The sequence below is a fragment of the Ambystoma mexicanum genome, chromosome 9, assembly GCF_040938575.1.
Source record: "Ambystoma mexicanum isolate Mex_15411 chromosome 9, UKY_AmexF1_1, whole genome shotgun sequence".
Classification (NCBI taxonomy): domain Eukaryota; kingdom Metazoa; phylum Chordata; class Amphibia; order Caudata; family Ambystomatidae; genus Ambystoma; species Ambystoma mexicanum.
The window spans coordinates 640779264-640797480 of NC_090931.1; the positions used below are offsets into that span (position 1 = coordinate 640779264).

The window sequence follows — 18217 nt, forward strand, 5'->3', positions numbered from 1 at the left end:
ACTTGGCCTTTCGGCACTGCAGCAGGGCTTCACCCGGCAAACCAACGGTCCAAGAGTTGCAGCAGGCATCCTCTTCAAGTTCTTCTTCGGTTCCTTCGTTCAGTGGCCGACTCTGCCTTCCAAGCCAAAAGCCTTGCCTTTTATTCAGTTCTCTCCCATTCATTCCAGCCTAGCTGTCAATCACCCAGCAGAGTGGCTGTCCTTGCCGGACAGTTAGCCAGCCAACCATCACAGAGCACATTTGGGTCTCCTATGAGACAAAGCACAGGGAGTTTCGGGCATCTCCCTCACTTGCTGCCTACCTCAGACGCCCTGGAGCCAGGGGCGAGATTCACTTGTGAATCCTGCCAAAGGCAAATTGAACAAAGGGACCAAACCTGGTTTGGCCTTGCAGAGTAAATCTCAAGAACCTTTCCACAAAGAAATGGGGAAAAAAGAAGACCGGGGCCATTTTGATAAAAATGGCAGCCTTGGGTGCTTTACTGCAGCTGCGAACGCAGCCCACGGTAAATGCACACCACGGTAGTAAAAAGGAAACCACTGCCACCAGCTATTCAGTGAGGAAAGGTTAACAATAAAAATGTTACTTGAGAAGTTAGACAAAAGGGGATATTAGGTAACTACTTCAGCACCCTATTGTAAGATAGTGTGTGCTTGGTCTAGAAAGTTACAAATGGAAGTAAAGTCAATTTCACTTTATTGCTCTGGGAATCAGTAGTTTATCCCAGAGAAACTATTTAAACCTTGGGGAAATCTGAGACTTCCCTGTGTCACTTAAGTCCTCAAAATCCAGCCAAGTTGCTGGGAGTCTAAGGCAGAAGGAATTGGCACATTTCTGAGAATTCTCCCTAACAGTTTAGTAAGTTAAAAGTGTAAGTAAAGTCAATTTCACTTCACTGTTCTTGGAAACAGTAGTTCATCTAAGAGAAGGTATTTAAACCTTGAGGAAATCTGAAAGACTTCCCTTTGCCACTGCACTGAAGGTGCTATGGAACACAATGTAACAGACGATGCCTATGGAGTTTGTGACAAGTGTTCAAATCACAGTAAAACAATACACGAGAGAGTGGAAAAAAGGTCCCACTCTCTCCAGGTTAAGAATTCAAGTCCTCAAAACCCAGCAAAGTTGCTGGAGGTCTCTGAGGTAGAGAGGAATTAGCACATTTCTGAGACGCACATTTCTGAGAATTCTCCCTAACAAAGGGCTTCTTCTTTGAGCGGATCAAGAGTCTGTATTGCCGTTGGAGCAGGCGGCAGGTGAGTGTCAGAGGAGGTCTTCGAGGCCTGCCACTTACGCTCGGCATCTCTGCACTTGCATTTCAGAGAGGCTAGGTCGGAATCATACCTGCTTGGAGGCAAGATTCATGTGGATCCTGATGACAGGAGCAAGGATGTCCAGAGTGCAGGAGATGGAGAGGTGAAGGTTAGCAAGGGCAGTGTGAGAGTCAGTGGCAGGAGTGGGAGGGGGGATGAAAAAAATGCCCAACATTAGTTTTAGCACAGGTTAGGCGTTCATCTAACCCGGACCATTGTGGTAATTAAAGTAAGGATTTCTTGAACCATAAATCAGAGTTGCATGTGTAACTGCCTGAACTACTGCTCTTGAAATGCGTCATGTTAAAATGTATTCGAAAATTTGCTCACCCTCTGCCTCCTTTAGCTCCTCCTCTGTGGGCCAGGTCTGCTCTCCCTCCATGGGGTCAGGAATTGCTTCTGTCAGGAGAGACTCCTGCTCCTTAGGATCAGCCTTCATCAGCACCTTTGGCTCTTCCTCCAACTCTCCCCCGATCGGCTCCTCCTGAAAGGCAGACATAATTGATATAAAATGACATTCCACAAAAAAGTGTGACAGGCACAGGAGGGGCATGGGGGAGACAAAGGAGAGGGGAGGGGAGATCAGAGGGGGAGGGAGGATATGGGAGGGAGAGCGAGAGAGCGGAGAGAGAAGAGGGAGAGGGAGATAAACAGAACTTCCTGTTCACTCTATTCCCAGACAGGCTTCTACTTGGCCGAAATGGAGCATTCCAAAATTCAGAATCTTGCAATATTACGGACTGAACTCTCCAACCCCACTCAGAGAAGTCACCTGTGTACAGTATCAGAAGTACAGTATATCAGTTATCCTATGGCCCCTACAAGACAGAAAATGTCACCCAGTGCAGTCACTGCATGTGAGAAATTTGGAGTGTAGGGAAAAGAGTTGTAGGGCCTCCACTGATAACACAAAGTGGGTGTAGACCCAAACACTAGCAATGGCCACATAAATAATGCAGCTGGCTACTAGGACAGCCTACCTGCCCTTTTTAAAGCAATTCTGCCACATGCAACAAATGTCTTACTGGTCTCCATAAAACAGCAGGTGATTTAAGATGTATGGGAAGGTGCTTATCCTACCTTCATTTCTGTGTCATCTCCTTTCTTGGTGTGAGTTCGGCCTCCCCTAGGATTCAGAGGACACGGGTCAGCGGAGGCATCAATTTGAGACATCTGGAAGTCACCAATCCCCACTATGTGTACTAGACTATTGACATTCAGTATTTGGCCACGGATGTAACCAGACAGCTTCACTGTCCCGACCAGCCCGCTGCTATCACTTGGCAGGAAGTCCACTCTCTGAGCCATCAGATAGGATCGGCGGTCCCGGAATGCTAGGTGTCGCTGCTTCTGTGTGGTCACCTGTCTCAACAGCAGTGCTGCCTCCTGCACAGTATCCATGCTAAAGAGCTTGGCATCGGGGAAGCGCTTATCCATTGTTTTGCCTATTATCCTCTTGACATCAGAGCGCTTCTTCAATGGGATGCTATTCAGACCCTGCACTGCAAGAACTGGGGTAGAAAGAGAGGGAGAGTCCAAGATGAAGCTGAGCATATTCCATGAAAGATTTGAGTGTGAGCGAGTGTGTATCATGCAACAACATAACGCAGCCAAATCTTTCAAAATCAGATTTGCCTTTTGGCTTCCTGCTCAAAACCCATGTTACACAAATGGAATGAATGAGGGGTAAGAATTGCCACGGTTGAGGAGGTCTTCCAGAAAGCCACTGGTAGGTGTTACAGAAGATCAACCCAGTGGTGTCAAAACAATGGGCCTATTAAGCTAGCCCAAACTCTCTAAAGGGTTTGTGTGGCAGAGCAGTTAAAACTGTACTCTTACAAGTATAATTTGGCCCAGACACTTACACTATAAAACACACCCGCACACTATATTGTTATAACAAATAAACATTTATTAGTATTGCATTATGGCCAATAAAACAGTCAAATAAGTATGTAGAAAATATATCTGCACTCAAAATGGCCACCAGGTAGGTTTCATTTTAAAAAGATTCAGAATGCCCCTTGCATCATTAGTGCGAAAGGCCCAACTCCACAATTTGGCCAAGCAAGGAAACTGATGGCCTGTATTGTAGAAATATTAGCATCAGAAAACATGCAAGAGATTAAGCGGGAAGAAAAGAACATTACCATGTTTCCAAATGTTGCACAGTTCTGACATATTGAATAAAGAGCCATTGGCTTCCCTGTTTCAAATGCGCTTGGAGGTAAATCGTGTATTTATTCAACCGTCAGATTTGTTGTACAAAGTCATATTGACTCATTGAACAGATTCAATAGATGACCTATGCACACGATTTGAAATGCCATACGTTCTGCGGTTTGAAAAAGCTGCGTATTCATTTCTATTTTCTTGGCTTCAAGTGACCAGAACCTTACATGAGAGCAAGCTATCCCACATCCTGGGGAGTGGTTGAAAGGATACTCTGAAAAAATAGACTTAACATCACGCATTTCAGACTTGTACAGTATATTTGTCTCATAAAACTCCATGCCTATTTTAATTGTGGGCTTCAAAAGCAAATTCATCCGTTAAAAATGACACTGAACATTGCCTGGTAATAAACCTGACCAACTGCCCAGCTAATGTGAAAGAACAAAGATCTGTCACATCTATCATGCATTGATTCCCTCAAAGGTCTGTTTACCTGAATCATGGGGTCGGACACGAGATTTGATTTGCAGGGCACATGGACATAACTGGATTTGCCGAAACTACTCAAGGGCCAGTTTAACTGTGCTGGAGCACATAGGTCCTCAAGTGGAAAAACGCAGCATGTCGGATGTGCATTTCTCATGTCAAGATAAAAAATGAACCTATGTTTTCCCATTAAAACTATATGGAAAATGGATAATATTTATAATAAACTACCCAACCTATGCTCATGAAACCGTGTTCAAAGATTTGTTAGTTTGACACCAAATTCGAACTTGATACATTAATCATAAATTATTAAAATGAGAAACATTGCATCTGCAATCTTGATTTCACTGAATTAGCATGTTGTGTCAAGGAAAGGCCCTTTCCTAGGCCACCTCAGACCCCACCTACCATTGCCCATCCGCCAACCCAGATTCCCAAACCCTGACACCTCACTATAGGGCCCTGACCTCCCCGCCAGCACTGAACCTGGTCCTAGCCCTATTCCCCTCTTCAACATCCCCCGGTCCACCTCCATAACTCCTCTCGACCCTGACCAACCACCTTACATTTAAAAAAATGAATTTATTTATTTATTGTGCAATAGCCAAAATTTGACTTAACACATTTCAACAAATAATTCAAGATAAAAAACACTATAAAACAATATAAAATCCAGCAAAAATTTTACATAGTCTGAATAAAAAAAGCAGCAAACATAAGAAAAAAAAGCAAAAATTCAAATCACTGGTAACGATTCAATCTATTACAAGCTTCAGTTCCCTTAAACATCTTCCCACCTCGATTGATAAAGCCATCTCATTACCAGAAGATAATCTTGCCCAAAAATCCTCGGTATTGAGATAGGGCTCGTCATAAACAAATCTACTAAAATGTCCGGCCCTTGTACTCCAGGTCCCAGAGCAACTAGATAATAAATGCTTAATGGTCTGGACTTCATTACTAGGGCACCTATCACAGATAAAGTGACCAACCACCTTTCACTAATGCCCTCCCCTGGCCACACCCTGCCCCAACTCCTGCCACATCCCCCTCTTCCACTCCTGCTTCTCCTACAATCCCTAATCGGACCAGTCCAGCACTTGCAAGCATACCCCACCAACTCTCTTGCAACCGTATCAACACCAGGTCAGTCTCTAAAAACAAATTCCTCATCTTCGACCTTATCACAGAAGAAAATCCAGACGTCCTTTTTATAACAGAGACCTGGTTTGCTGACAATCACAGGGCCCATTGCGCACAAGACCAAGCTACCTTACTGTTGTCATGCCTGCGCCATGGGCGCATCCATTTGCACTCAATATGGACTATTTGTTTATCATTTATTTACAACAGACTCTTGGATCAATCTATATTTACTTTGGGGACTTTATTTCCCATTTGCGAGACTTTGGTGCTTTATTATTTTTTCCAACAAACTACGCATACCACAATGCACTTGGCTATAAGCATCGATTCCTGGCTGTTCTATTGGTCATCAAAGGAACTGCACCCCCAGAAGCCCTAGGGATTGGCTCTGCTTCCACCAGCTCAGGAACAGAGAGGGAGGTGGCCGATTGTCTGCAGGTGTGCTTAGCCAGGTGCAACCAATTAGCCTGCCTCTGTGCTCGGCTAGGCAGTATAAAAGGCTGCTGCCTGCAGTGGCTCAGCCTCTTGCATTGAGAGACCTTCCTCCACCTTTTGTGTCTTTCTACGGATCTTTGTATGCTGTTTACCATCACTCCTGCTTGGACCCTGCCTTGCAGCTTGCTACACCCTGCTGCCTGCAGCCCTAGCCTTCTGGGCTCCCTGCCTCAGTCCAGCTCCTCTGGGCTTCCCTCCTTGCAGCCTGTTACTCTTCGCTGCCTACAGCCATAGCCTTCCAGGCTCTCTTCCTCACAGCCTTGCCCTGCCGGGCTCTCCACATTGCAGCCGTTCACGCTCTGCTGCCTTCCAGCCTCCGCCCTTGCCCTGCCGGGCTCTCCACATTGCAGCCGATCACGCTCTGCTGCCTTCCAGCCTCCGCCCTTGCCCTGTCGGGCTCTGTACATTGCAGCTGATCACGCTCTGCTGCTTTCCAGCCTCAGACCTTGTCCTCTGGGCTCCCTGCTCTGCAGCCTGCCTCACTCCGGCTGCCTACAGCCCTTGTCCTCTGGGCTTCCTACTTTGCAGCTGATCACGCTCCGCTGCTTACTACCTACCTTTTTCTGCTGGGTTCTCGGCCTAGCAGCCCTCTACAGTCCTCTGCAACCTTCTACGGTCAGCGGCCCTGCCCCTCAGGGCTCACTCCTTGCTGCCCGGTCCTTCTGGGTTCCTTGCCGTGCAGCCTGCTTTACTCTGCTGCCCTAAGCCCTTTCCCTCTGGGCGCTCTTCCTTACAGCCCTGCTCCTGTGGGCTTGCTCATTGCTTTCCTGCTCCTCTAAGCTCTCAACCTTGTTCCTTACTGTCCTCTCTTTCCTATCCTGTTACACGACTTTCCCTTCATTTTCCTTCTGCTAGTTTGCGATCAACCTCCTTTCCTGGATTTGTCTGTATCTTCTCTTGTACTGTTTGTAGACCCTTTTGTACAGAGCTTGTCTGTTGGTTCCCATCAGTCAACCTCTGCCCCTTCCCTTGTCTCGTTTCTACATTACAGACACCCATAGCTGCTGTTCCAAGCCATGAGCAAACAGCGTGGGCCTCTGTTATAGCAAACTGTGCAGAAGGCTAGAGTATTTCCTAAGGTTCGTGGAATACTCTTTTCCTATATCTGCATACACCCCAAGAGGGAATTCATTCTGTACCTTTCCCCTTACTACTCTTGCCTACTCTTCGTTCTCTTTCCTTTCTGCTGTGTGTGTACCTATCTGTCCACTTATTTCTGGCACAACCACCCAAACCCTTTCTGGGTGTCCTTTGCCACTCTTTATAGAGTGCCATCCCCGACAACTGTTTGGAACACATCGTGAAGGGGTGGAGGACTTGCAATACTACACAAACGCCAATTCCAACTACTAATTAAGGACACCTCTGCCAATACCACAGACTAAGTATCCCTTCTGGTAAAACTCTAACTCTCACCCTCTGCCTCGCACAGCTTCCTACTCATTGTCTACAACAACAACTTTGCAGACACACTCTGACAACTAACCTCAACCTACATCCAACACTTGCCATCCTAGGTGATTTCAACATCTGGTTTGACTCCCCTTCAACTCCTATGATCCGATCTCTCACAGACAACCTAGCAGCCTTCAACCTGACAACACATGGACACGACCACCCACACTGGAGGCCCCACTCGCGATGTGATCTTCAGCGCCACAAACAAATGCACACTACCTCAGCACCCCCATCATGGACAGAGCACTCCGCATTCTTCTTCTCGGTAACACTCACAACTGCAGTCCGCACCAAGGCCACGCCCGACCACCACACCTCTCAATTTCACTCTGTAAAAAAGTCGTTATTACCGCAGATCTAGCCAACTCCCTCCTCACTTCACTGCCAGCACTCTCCCTCCAGGAAGGCCCCCCATCAGACTGTACAACCTCTGGCTGGGGAGCACACTTGCACCCCTCACTCCAACAAAACTGCTCTCTCAGAGATCAGGAGCCACACCCAGGTGGTACACCGCCAACCTCAAATCACTAAAAACCATCAAGCATCGTCTGGAACGGACCTGGAGAACCATCCCTACCACCCAGAACAATACCACCCCAGCAAGACTAACCAGAGCATATACATCGAAAATCAGAGCCCAAGAAAGCATTCTATGTGAACAGAATCTCAAACTCTTGCAAATCAAGCAAGGAACTGCATAGAATCATTTCTGACCCCAACCAACTCCCAATCCCCATGTGTGTGACACCTCATCAGAACACTTACACAATGTCATAATCAACAGACGTCATCTCGAAATTGGAACACATGCCCACGCCCACTGCCCATTCACAGTGTGACCCTCGTCCAAACCCCCTTTCGCTACAAACCTTCACCTCTTTCACTCCAATTCCAAACCAGGAGATCCTCTTGCGCCTAGCACAAAGCCGCGCACCAGCCTAACGCCCCCCCCAAACACCCTGAGGACCACTGCAGCCATCCCTACTGAAAAACATCCTAGCCTCAACCTGTGCAGGCAGTATCGCACGCTTAACCCTCAACCACTGCCTAACATTGGGAACCTTCCCGGAAGCCTTAAAAACATCCTACATCAAAACCCCCTCCTCAAAGAACCTTCACTCGACCCACTCCTCTCCTAGAACCAAAGGCCCATCTCCAACACCCGCTTCATGGCCAAACTCACGGACCATACAGCATATTGCCTTGAAGAGCTTTGAAACATATTAAATAAACTATCATAACATACAAGCAGCTCAGCCTTTTCACTGAAGCCAACAACTTCCTGGATCCTGCCCAATCGGGTTTCAGACCTCGCAGAGGAACTGAATTCTCCCTAGTGTTCGTCTGGGATGACCTAAAAAGAATAGCTGATGCAGAAGGGTGTGCTGTACAGCTCATGCTTGACCTCTGCCATCTTTGATACCATCGACCACACCAACCTCCTACACTCATGAATCAAAGACACTGCCCTCTTGGATCTCCTCATGTCTAATCGCACACAAATCATGCTCCTCCAAACAGTCACCTCATGACCAATAACAAAAGGGGTTGCACAAGGGCCATCCCCATCTCCCCTCCTCTTCAAAATCTATCAACCTCTTCCCTGGCCTCAATCCCAAACCCCCCCCCGTGCCCCTACCCCGCCAGCAACCTCCACCTCGGTAAAAAAAACCTTGGATGCACACTGAACACAGATCTATCCCTTTCCAGACACATCAACTCCATATCCAGAACCAGTTTCTTCCATCTACGCATCCACAAGCATCCCTCACCTGTCCTCACAGTTTCTCTGCCATCATCTCCATCATCCTCTCCTGCTTAGACTATGCAAACTGCCTTTACCTTGGTGCACCAGCGTTTCATCTAAAGAAACTGCAAAGAATCCAAAACGCTGCGGCCCACCTGCTCATTAAACTACCTACCAGATAACACATTAGCCCTACACTAAGAGTCTTCCATCGGCCCCTCCTATTGGTCGACACACTACCTTTAAAACCATGTGCATCACTCACTGGGCCATCCACAACACAGGCCCGGAATTCCTCAAAGACAGTCTCTCGCTCCCACCCCTCAAGGGCACTCAGATATGGAACGTCATCTCTCTTAGTTGTCCCACATTACAACTCCACTAGACTGGGTGGATCCTCCTTCACCATCCAAGAGCTGATCTTCTGGAACTCCGCACATCCGCAATATTGCCAATCACTTGTCATTCAGAAAGGCCCTCAAAACGAGGCTCTTCCACTTCCCCTCTTGAAAACCTCTTGCACTCTATACTTGGATAGGTGCACAGAAACACTGACCTAAACACAACACTCCTAGCCACAATTACACCCACGGAAGCCAGCAGCGTCCGCAGCGGCACACCATGACAAATTCTCATCCAGACAATCTCGTTTAAAATGACCAAAAATCTCTGGTGTCAACATTGTTCTTTACTACATCCATGTTTTGTTATTCAAATGGAACGTAGAGATATCAAGCAATAACTAATCTCTAGGGAAGTTGAACAGTTATCAGATACTCTGAAAAGACTGAGACAAGTGAGAGTGTTTTGAACATTCAAACAGGGTTAAATAAACGAATGTACCTCACTTAGGTCACGAAGATCGAAAAATCAAAAAACACCAGATAGGAATATCGCACTCCCTGTATGAGCATGTGTGAAGGTGCACAAACTGACTCATTTGTACTGTATTTTGCACATAATGCACACTTAAAAAACATTTAAAAATACAAAGTGCAAAAACTAGTGCAAATGGGTAAGTTATTTTATTGAAAATTCTGAAAGAAGAAATGCAACAATCTCAGAAAAATATTAACATTTGGATATGAATACTTCCATGAACAGTTGGAATCCCGTGTGCAGTGATTAGAGGATCTGACTGCTACAATATTCGCAACATAGCCATTTGAAATCAGTAAAGGGAGGAGGAGGGGGTGGTGTGTGTTGGTGGTTGATTTCGGATAGGATTTATCCCTGTTCACCACACAAAGCCTGAAAACAAAAAAGATAGGGATAGACCTGTTTTTGTACTCATCATTGAACCAGCCAATGAAAGGATTTGACCAATGAAAATATGCAGCACCATAATGACCCAGGGTTAGAGAATAAAAAAAAAAATAGTCTGAAGACAGCTTTATTATGGATTGACGCCAAGTGGAGAACCAGTATTCCATAGGGGCTGCAGAAAGGATGGTGCCTATTCTAAGTAGTTGAGTCAGCTCATATGAGAAATTGTGCAGGTCAGATTGGGGGCCTTTCTGATTGAGGGATTTCAACCTGGGAGGGTCCAGGCCGATTTCCAAAATTGGAAACATTATTGAAAGGGAGTATACATATAAATCCCCAATTTAAATCTGAATTGCCTGTCGGTTCTTTCCATCCTAAGTCCCTAGTAGCAAAAGATGACCAAATAGACAGGAACTGCTCTACACTGTAATTAAGTGCAAAGTGAGATTCAATTTCAATAAAACAGATTTCATTGTATGTTGAATGCAGTATAAAGCTGAGAACACATATGCAATCTAGCAGTTTTGTTTTGATTAAGTACAATTAAATCAAACCTGCGTGTTTCCACAAGGCTTAGTTGAAAATGTAGACGATTAATCAATCGTGAAGTTTCATAACCTGACAGAGTAATTAATAAATTGCAACCTGTGGAGGCTGTAGATCTATACATTTATTTATGGATGGAACGTATCTTCAAGTTGCCAATTTGTATTTAGCCTGTTTTCAACTGCTGCTGCTAATTTGTATTTAGCCTGTTTTCAACTGCTGCTGCCAATTTCAATTTATCCTGTTTTCAACTGCTGCTGCTACTAATTTGAATTTAGCAGGTTTTCAACTGCTGACGCCAATTTGAATTTAGCATGTTTTCAACTGCTGCTGCCAACTTGATTTTAAGCCTGCTTTCAACTGCTGCTGCTAATGTGAAGTTAGCCCGTTTTCAACTGCTGCTAATTTGATTTTAGCCTTTTTTCAACTGCCCGTGTTTATTTGAATTTAGGCGGTTTTGCTGATGCCAATTTGTATTTAGCCTGTTTACAACTGTTGTGCTAATTTGAATATAGCCTGTTTTCAACTGCTGCTAATTTGATTTCACACGGTTTTCAACTGCTGATGCCAATTTGATTTTAGCCGGTTTTCAAATGCTGATGCTAATTTGAATTTAGGTTATTTTGCTGCTGCCAATTTGAATTTCGCCTGTTTTCAACTGCTGCTGCTAATATAAATTTAGCGGTTTTAAAAAAAATACTTTATTATAAGGCTTGGCAGCACAACAGAAATAAGCGGTACATATCCCATCAGTGGACATATATCAGGTAAACATATACAATCTCAAACCATTCATGTGCTGTAGAACTTAATTTGGTAAGGTGACCAAGGGGGTGGCAACAACACATCAATGTGCGATAAAAAAAAGGCTAGCTAATATCAGCGGGGTGGGGAGATGGCGGCTCGTCGTCCCTGTCACTCGAAATGGGAGACAGGGAGGATATGTAGGAGCGGATCAGGCCCCAGATGTCACTAGGTCTAGTTCTCGGTGGCTGCAGTAGTAACCAACAATTCCTCAGTGTCAGCGGCCCATGCGACAGTCAGGAGCCATTGTTCTTGCGTGGGTGGACCGGGTCGTAACCAACGCAATAAAATGCAGCGGGTGGTGAGCACAAACTGGCTAGCTTCCTGGAGCTGCGATTCAATATGGGGAGAAGGAAACATGTCAAAGGGGAAGGGACGATGACACATTCCAGCATTGTGGAGAGGGATGCACATACTTCAGACCAGAATTTAACAAGAAGCGTGCATGACCACAGCATGTGTATGTGGTCTGCATCTTCGGAATTACATCTCGGGCATGCAGCAGGGTGATCATGCGACATGCGGTGAAGTCTGATTGGTGTGTAATGGAACCTACGTAGGATCTTAAACTGTATAACCTTAAACCGCACGTTGAATCTCAGTTCCCAGATGTCTGGGCCACAGTTCCCGGAGTCTAGCAAGTTGTGGGGATATCTCATTTTGGAATATAGCATATAGTCTGGAGACCTTGCCCCTAATAGCTGTTGTGGTTAATAATTCTGACAAGAGGGATTGTCTTGAAGGAGCGAAGGGAAGTCAGGGGTTCTATACTTCAGTGCACGACGCAAACAAGTCACGAACAGAAGCCAAGCCCCCATCGGCCCACAGTCACAAGGTCCACCCAGGGGGCGCTAGGCAAGAAATTCCAGAGCGGGAGGCCGTGTTACTCGGGTTTGCTTACACAGCTTACTCCAGGCTAGGACCGTTACACCCACAGGATCAGCGGAATCAAAACTAGTGCCACAGGGGAAGAGGACTGTAGTACGTTATTTGTATTTGTTTTATTTGTATAGCGCAGCCAGGCCCAAAGGCAACCAGGCGCATATCTTCAACAGTAAGTTCCAGAAGTGACACAATCAGCCGAGTGGTTACAATCAAGGCAGAATTACAGTTAACATAGCAAACAATTTATATACAATGGAGCAGTATCATACAAAGCAGTAAATAGTCCCCACGGTCCTGCTGAGAGTCAGGCTGTAACCATTAGTTCGTGTGTGGTGGCGAGCCAGAGCTTCGCTTTGTATTTGAATAAGTTAAATGAAGGTACATTTCTGATGGTGAGTGGCAAGGTGTTCCAGAGTTTAGCCGTCTGGACTGGGAAGCTGACACCTCCAGATGTTTGCAGCTTAAATCTGGGGATCGTGAGACCTTGAGTTTAGGCAGATCTGAGAGACCACGTAGGAATGTACTGGGTGAAACGGGAAGCTAGATAAATAGGAGCCTGGTTATTTATGCATTTGTAGGTGAGGGCCAATGCTTTCAGGGAGATCCTTTGGGAGACTGAAAGCCAGTGAAGGTTCTTCCTACTTTCTGATCTGGGGATGTTGAGAGCCGCTCTAATGGCACTGTTTTGGGTGATCTGGAGTTTAAGGTTCCGTTGATTAGTGCCTTGGCATATAGCATTGCAATAGTCCAATTTGGACTTAACCAGTGTCATGGCCACGGTGATGCAATTTTGTGTGGTGAGGAATGGTCGGCAGGCTGTGATCAGCTTGCAGATGTAGGCCAAGGCGGCTACAACTGCATTGGTTTGTCAGGTAAGGGAGTGTGTGGAATCAAGGTCGATTCCTAGAGTTTTAGTATCTTTAGATACTTTGATGGAGTTGCCGTCAATATTGAAAGAGCTGAACAAAGGGTTCAGTTTGTTTATTCTCTGTTGTGTTCCCAAGATGAGGAGCTCTGTCTTATTATTGAGACACAACTCGTGTTGGGCCATCCAAGCTTGGATGACTTGGTAAATGTCATTCAGAGCTTTGGAGTCAACAATGTAGTCACCGGTAATGGGAATGAGTATCTGGGTGTCATCCGCATAATTAGTGTAGGTGACGGCCAGATAGTCAAGCACATCGAACAGTGGTTTGGTGAATACATTGTAAAGTGTGGGGGCGAAACAAGACCCCTGAGGTACTCCGCAGGGGACTGAAGCAGGATCTGCAGAGGAGGAAGGTGAGAAGACTCATTTGCTATTGTCTAGGAATGACCTAATCCAATTAGTGGCATTGTCTGAGAAATGGGCAGCAGATTTCAGGTGCTGACAGAGAATTTGGTGATTGACCAGATCGAAGGCAGCAGATAAGTCCAATAAGAGTAGGAGGGCTAGTTTGCCATGGTCTTTTAGATCCTCAATTTGAGTTTTAAGGTCTAGAAGAGCTGTTTCTGTCCCGTGTTTTGGTCTAAAACCAGATTGTCTTGTGCCGAGGTTGTTAGTTTCCAAATAGTTCTGCATCTGTAGGTATGCTGCTCTGTCTAATATTTTTAGCAGGAATGGGACAGTAGTGATGGGTCTGTAGTTTGTGGGTATCTCCGGGTCTAGAGTCGGTTTTTTAGGAGAGGGATATCCCAGGCAGCCTTCAAGTTGTTAGGTACCATTCCAGATTGGAACGATCAGTTGATAAACGTTGTTATAAAGGGCGCCAGGTCGTGTGCCGATTCCTTAATGATAGGTGCTGGGCAGGAGTCACCTTGGCAGTTGGATGGTTTTAAGTTGCAGATAATATGTTCCACCTCGGAAATGGTAAGTGGGGTGAAGCTGAAAGGAGTGTGGGTAAAGGAGGCTGTAGGGGGTGACACTAGTTTGGATAGGGGAGAGGTAAAGAGGGTAATTTGATTGGCATTGATTTTGGATTGTAAGGTGGTTATTTTGTTGTTGAGAAGAGCGCTTTGGATGTTGTTGCACCACGTGCTGTCCTTACTGCAGGTCTCAAGTGCTGGGGAAGGGGATTCTAATTCTTTGAGGATTGTGACTAGCTCCTTTGTGTTGGATTCCACTTGGGATATCCGCTGATTAGAAGTCTCTTTTTTGGCGTGCAAGATCGCTTCCTTGTAATTAAGGGAAGTGATAGCAAGGCGGTCTTTATTGGCTTCGCATGGGCGGCTTTTCCAAAGAGCTTCAGCTTTGTGCTTTTCTTTACGCAGGATTCTGAGCTGTGGGGTGTACCAAGAGTTCAAATGGGCTTGTGTTTGGCTTTCCGAAGTTTAAGCGGAGCTAATGTATCGATATCTCTGCGCAGTGTTTGGTTGAAGGTGTCTACTAGGACAGTAGGGTCTTTGTGCAGAGATGCACAGTTGTTGAGGATGGGGAGGATGAGAGGGAGTGGTTTGTACCTGGTAATGTCGTTTATTCCTAGTAGGAATAGCAGGGGCTATGGTGGGTTTGGAATGGGAGTTGGTGGCTGGTAATTGGATTTGAAGATAATGATGTGATGGTCTGACCAGGCATAGGCATGGTTAGCGCTTATAGAGATGTTACAATTGAGATCGGCAATCCAGTCAAGCGGTCTACCCTTGTTGTGGGTGGGATCAAGAATGCGCTGCTGGAAGCCTAGGTTGGCAAGAGTGATAGTGACCTCAGTGGCCATGTGGTCCTTAATGTCGGTTAGGCCGAGGTTAAGGTCGCCTAGTATCACCTGAGAGTTGGGTTTAGTGTTGTCAGTCAGTATGGACGTGATGTCGTCTGAAGGAGCCAAGTGGTCCTGGAGGTCTGTTGATAAGGTGTATGGTTGCAGCGTTAGTCGGATAGAGGGTAGGTTTCACCGATAGCGATTCAGCAGAGCTAAATGGAGTGTTGGGGATGGGTCTCATAGTTATGTTGTTTTTATGTATGAATGCGGCTCCACCTCCTTTGGATGAGGAGGATTGTCAGTCAATTCTGTTGATGGTGTAGCCGTTCGGGATCTCTAGTCGCCGAGGAGAGGATCGAGAGTGGGAGACTATCCAATAACGATCCAATGTCGGCCTCACTGACTGTATTGGCGTTGGAGTAAAGGTTCTCATAGAAGGATCGGAATTCAGTGTTAATTTCTTGTGACGGCACTGCAAGCGTGCCATCGGCCTTTTCTATTGACGAAATATGTGACATAACCCACTCAAGTCTGATCAGCCTGGTAAGCATCCGACTAGGGCGTTTCACCCTCCCCGTACCGCCGGGCAGCCTGGGGGGAATCGAGAAACCTTCGCTCAGCATGCGCCCGAAACACATCCAACTCTACTTCTATATCCGCGAACGTGTCGGTTGAGGGCGACACTGTATATTGAGTCTCGAGCAGGGCAAGTCTCGATTCGCTCTTATTGATGTCCATTCTAATAGTTCTGAGAATCCCAGCTTCCTTGGAGATTGCCATACCCCTAATATAGACTTTAAACTCCTCCCAAAGGGTAGCCTGCAATTGCACAGTACCTGTATTTAGGGAGAAGTCGTCGATGCCATTACCCAATTCGGAGGCAAAGGCTGTATCTAATAGGGCAAATGGCTTGAGTCTCCACAGCAATGCTGTAGGTGCATCGGGAGCCCACCGCAAGGAAATCGTTATTGGGGAGTGGTCAGAATACGTTCTGGGAAGAATTGGCATAGAGACGTTACCTAATAAGGCGCCCGTGAGAAGCCATCTATCAATGTGAGAATGAGGGTCATGCACCGAGGAGTAGTACGAGAACATTCGAGATTCAGCATATAGTAATCTCCAAGGGCCTATAAGGTGAAATTGGGCTAGATGTTCAATGATAGTTTTAGCAGCTTTGGACAGTTGACAGGGTTTGGAGCCAGATCTGTCATACTGGAGGTCGAGAATGGTATTAAAATCACCACCCCAGATGATGGGGACGAGTGGGAATTGCGCCAATAGTAAGGAGAGCTCTGTGTAGAAGTCAGGGTCATCGAGGTTAGGACCATAGATCTCGAGTAACACGATCTTCCTACCCTGCAACATGCCAAAAAGTAGGACATGTCGACCTGTATGGTCTGTGTGTGATTTTTTCAGCTGAAACTGAAGGCCTTCAGGGATGAGCGTCATTACCCCACGGTTTTGGGAGGAATAAGAGTAGTATCATTTATGACACTAGGACCTCACAAACCATTCACAAGGCCCCGCAAGGGCATGAGTTTCCAGTAAAAAAAGCAGATCTGGTGCCGTTCAATATACAATTGTAATTTCCTCATTTTAGCATGGTTGCCCATTCCCCCAACGATCCAGTTCATGCACTTTAAACTGTCAGCCATCCACCCATCTGTGGTCCAATATTAACAGCAATAGGCCGCGGTCCAGGGTAGAGGGGTCGCACCACAGCCACAAGCCATAGATCTGAGATTGCACTGATCTTATAAACAGCAATAGGAAGAACCGCAAATGTCATGCTGAAAGTAAAAAAAGATCAATGGTCTTGCTTTATTGCAAAACTGAGTTGATTTCAACGGTGAAAGATGTACCTCGCTCATGGCAAACAGCGATGATTGTTCCGGTGTTTAAGAGGGGCAGTCGGGACGATCCTGCAAACTATCGCCCGATTGCCCTTCTCAATACCATTGGCAAAATCTTCACAACGTGTTTGCAACGCAAACTGTCAACGTGGGCTAATAAGGCAGGCTTGATGGACTGCCGCCAAACAGGTTTCACTAAAGGAGGGGGGACTGAGGTAAACCTGCTAATACTAAACCTGTTAAAATTAGAGACACAAAAAAAAGTCCAAGCTGTTCCTTGCATTTATCGACATGAGTCAAGCTTTTGACATCATAAATCGCGTCAAACTGTGGGAAAAGTTGATTAAGTGGTCCTGTCCACCGTCGTTATTACAACCATTGATGGCCCTTCATACTAATACCACAATTTGTGTGCGAACAAATGCACATGGGGAGCTAACGGAGGAAATTACGACTACCAAAGGAGTCAATCAACGCTGCCCTTTGGCTGTGCCATTGTTTAAATTATTAATTTCTGACATTCCGGTAGCACTACGAGATGTCAAGTGTTCTCCGCCGAAAGTCAACGGCCAGCAGCTTAGCTGGGCGATGTATGCCAATGACATTGTGTTGACAAACCTCACTCAAATTGGTCTACAGAGACTTCTTGTTAAATTTCAAGCTTATTGCAAAGAAAAATCGAAAATAAACGAGAAGACCAAGAACTTGACCATTGGCAAAGCGGAGAAAAAGATAAGATAAAACGTTTAAATGGACAGTTGGAGATGAAAAAATTGAAAAAGGTCTCTGCTATTCGCTACCTAGGAGTACTTTTCAATAACTCAATTAGATCGTGGGACTGGTCCTTGGACCTAAAACATCGCATGTCTGGTTTTGCACAAATTCACATTAATTTCTGCTCTGACATTTTATAAGCAGAAAGTCGTTTCTGCGATCAGTTTTGGTGCCGAAGCAGGGTGGAACTTGAACCACCAATGTTGGGCAGCGTTAGAAGGGAGGTTCTGGAGACGTGTTCTCAGATTACCATCCTACATCTCAATAAAAGCGATTAGGCATGTACTAGGCCTAGACTCCCTCTATGTTATAGTGCTATGGAGATTGTTGAGGAAAATGTACCTAAATGGTCCTGCTCCTGCCTATCGAATTTTGGTAAGTGGATTACAGTGATGTCTTTGCCACAATTAGCCACAAGAAAACTGACACAGTGGAGCTGGATACAGAATAATGAAAACTGTGCTGCATTGAAGACCTCTCTGTACTTATGCCTAGTGGCTAACAGCCTAGATCTGTTACCAAAATACCTCAAGAAATCCTTCTAGGTGCCACTGCAACACGTTTTTGAGGCTTCGGCTGAACATATACCA

The 18217-nt window shown here is 45.8% G+C and overlaps 1 protein-coding gene across 1 annotated transcript in view; it reads right to left on the reverse strand.

The window, feature by feature from the left end:
- TSR1 (TSR1 ribosome maturation factor) overlaps positions 1-18217 on the reverse strand; it is a 325627-nt gene that overhangs the window by 170828 nt on the left and 136582 nt on the right. Inside the window, exons 5-6 of the mRNA XM_069615351.1 lie at positions 2395-2825; positions 1645-1798 (exon numbers count right to left, since the gene is read on the reverse strand). Of these exons, the coding sequence (XP_069471452.1) occupies positions 1645-1798; positions 2395-2825 (585 nt within the window). The remainder of the gene's footprint in view (positions 1-1644; positions 1799-2394; positions 2826-18217) is intronic.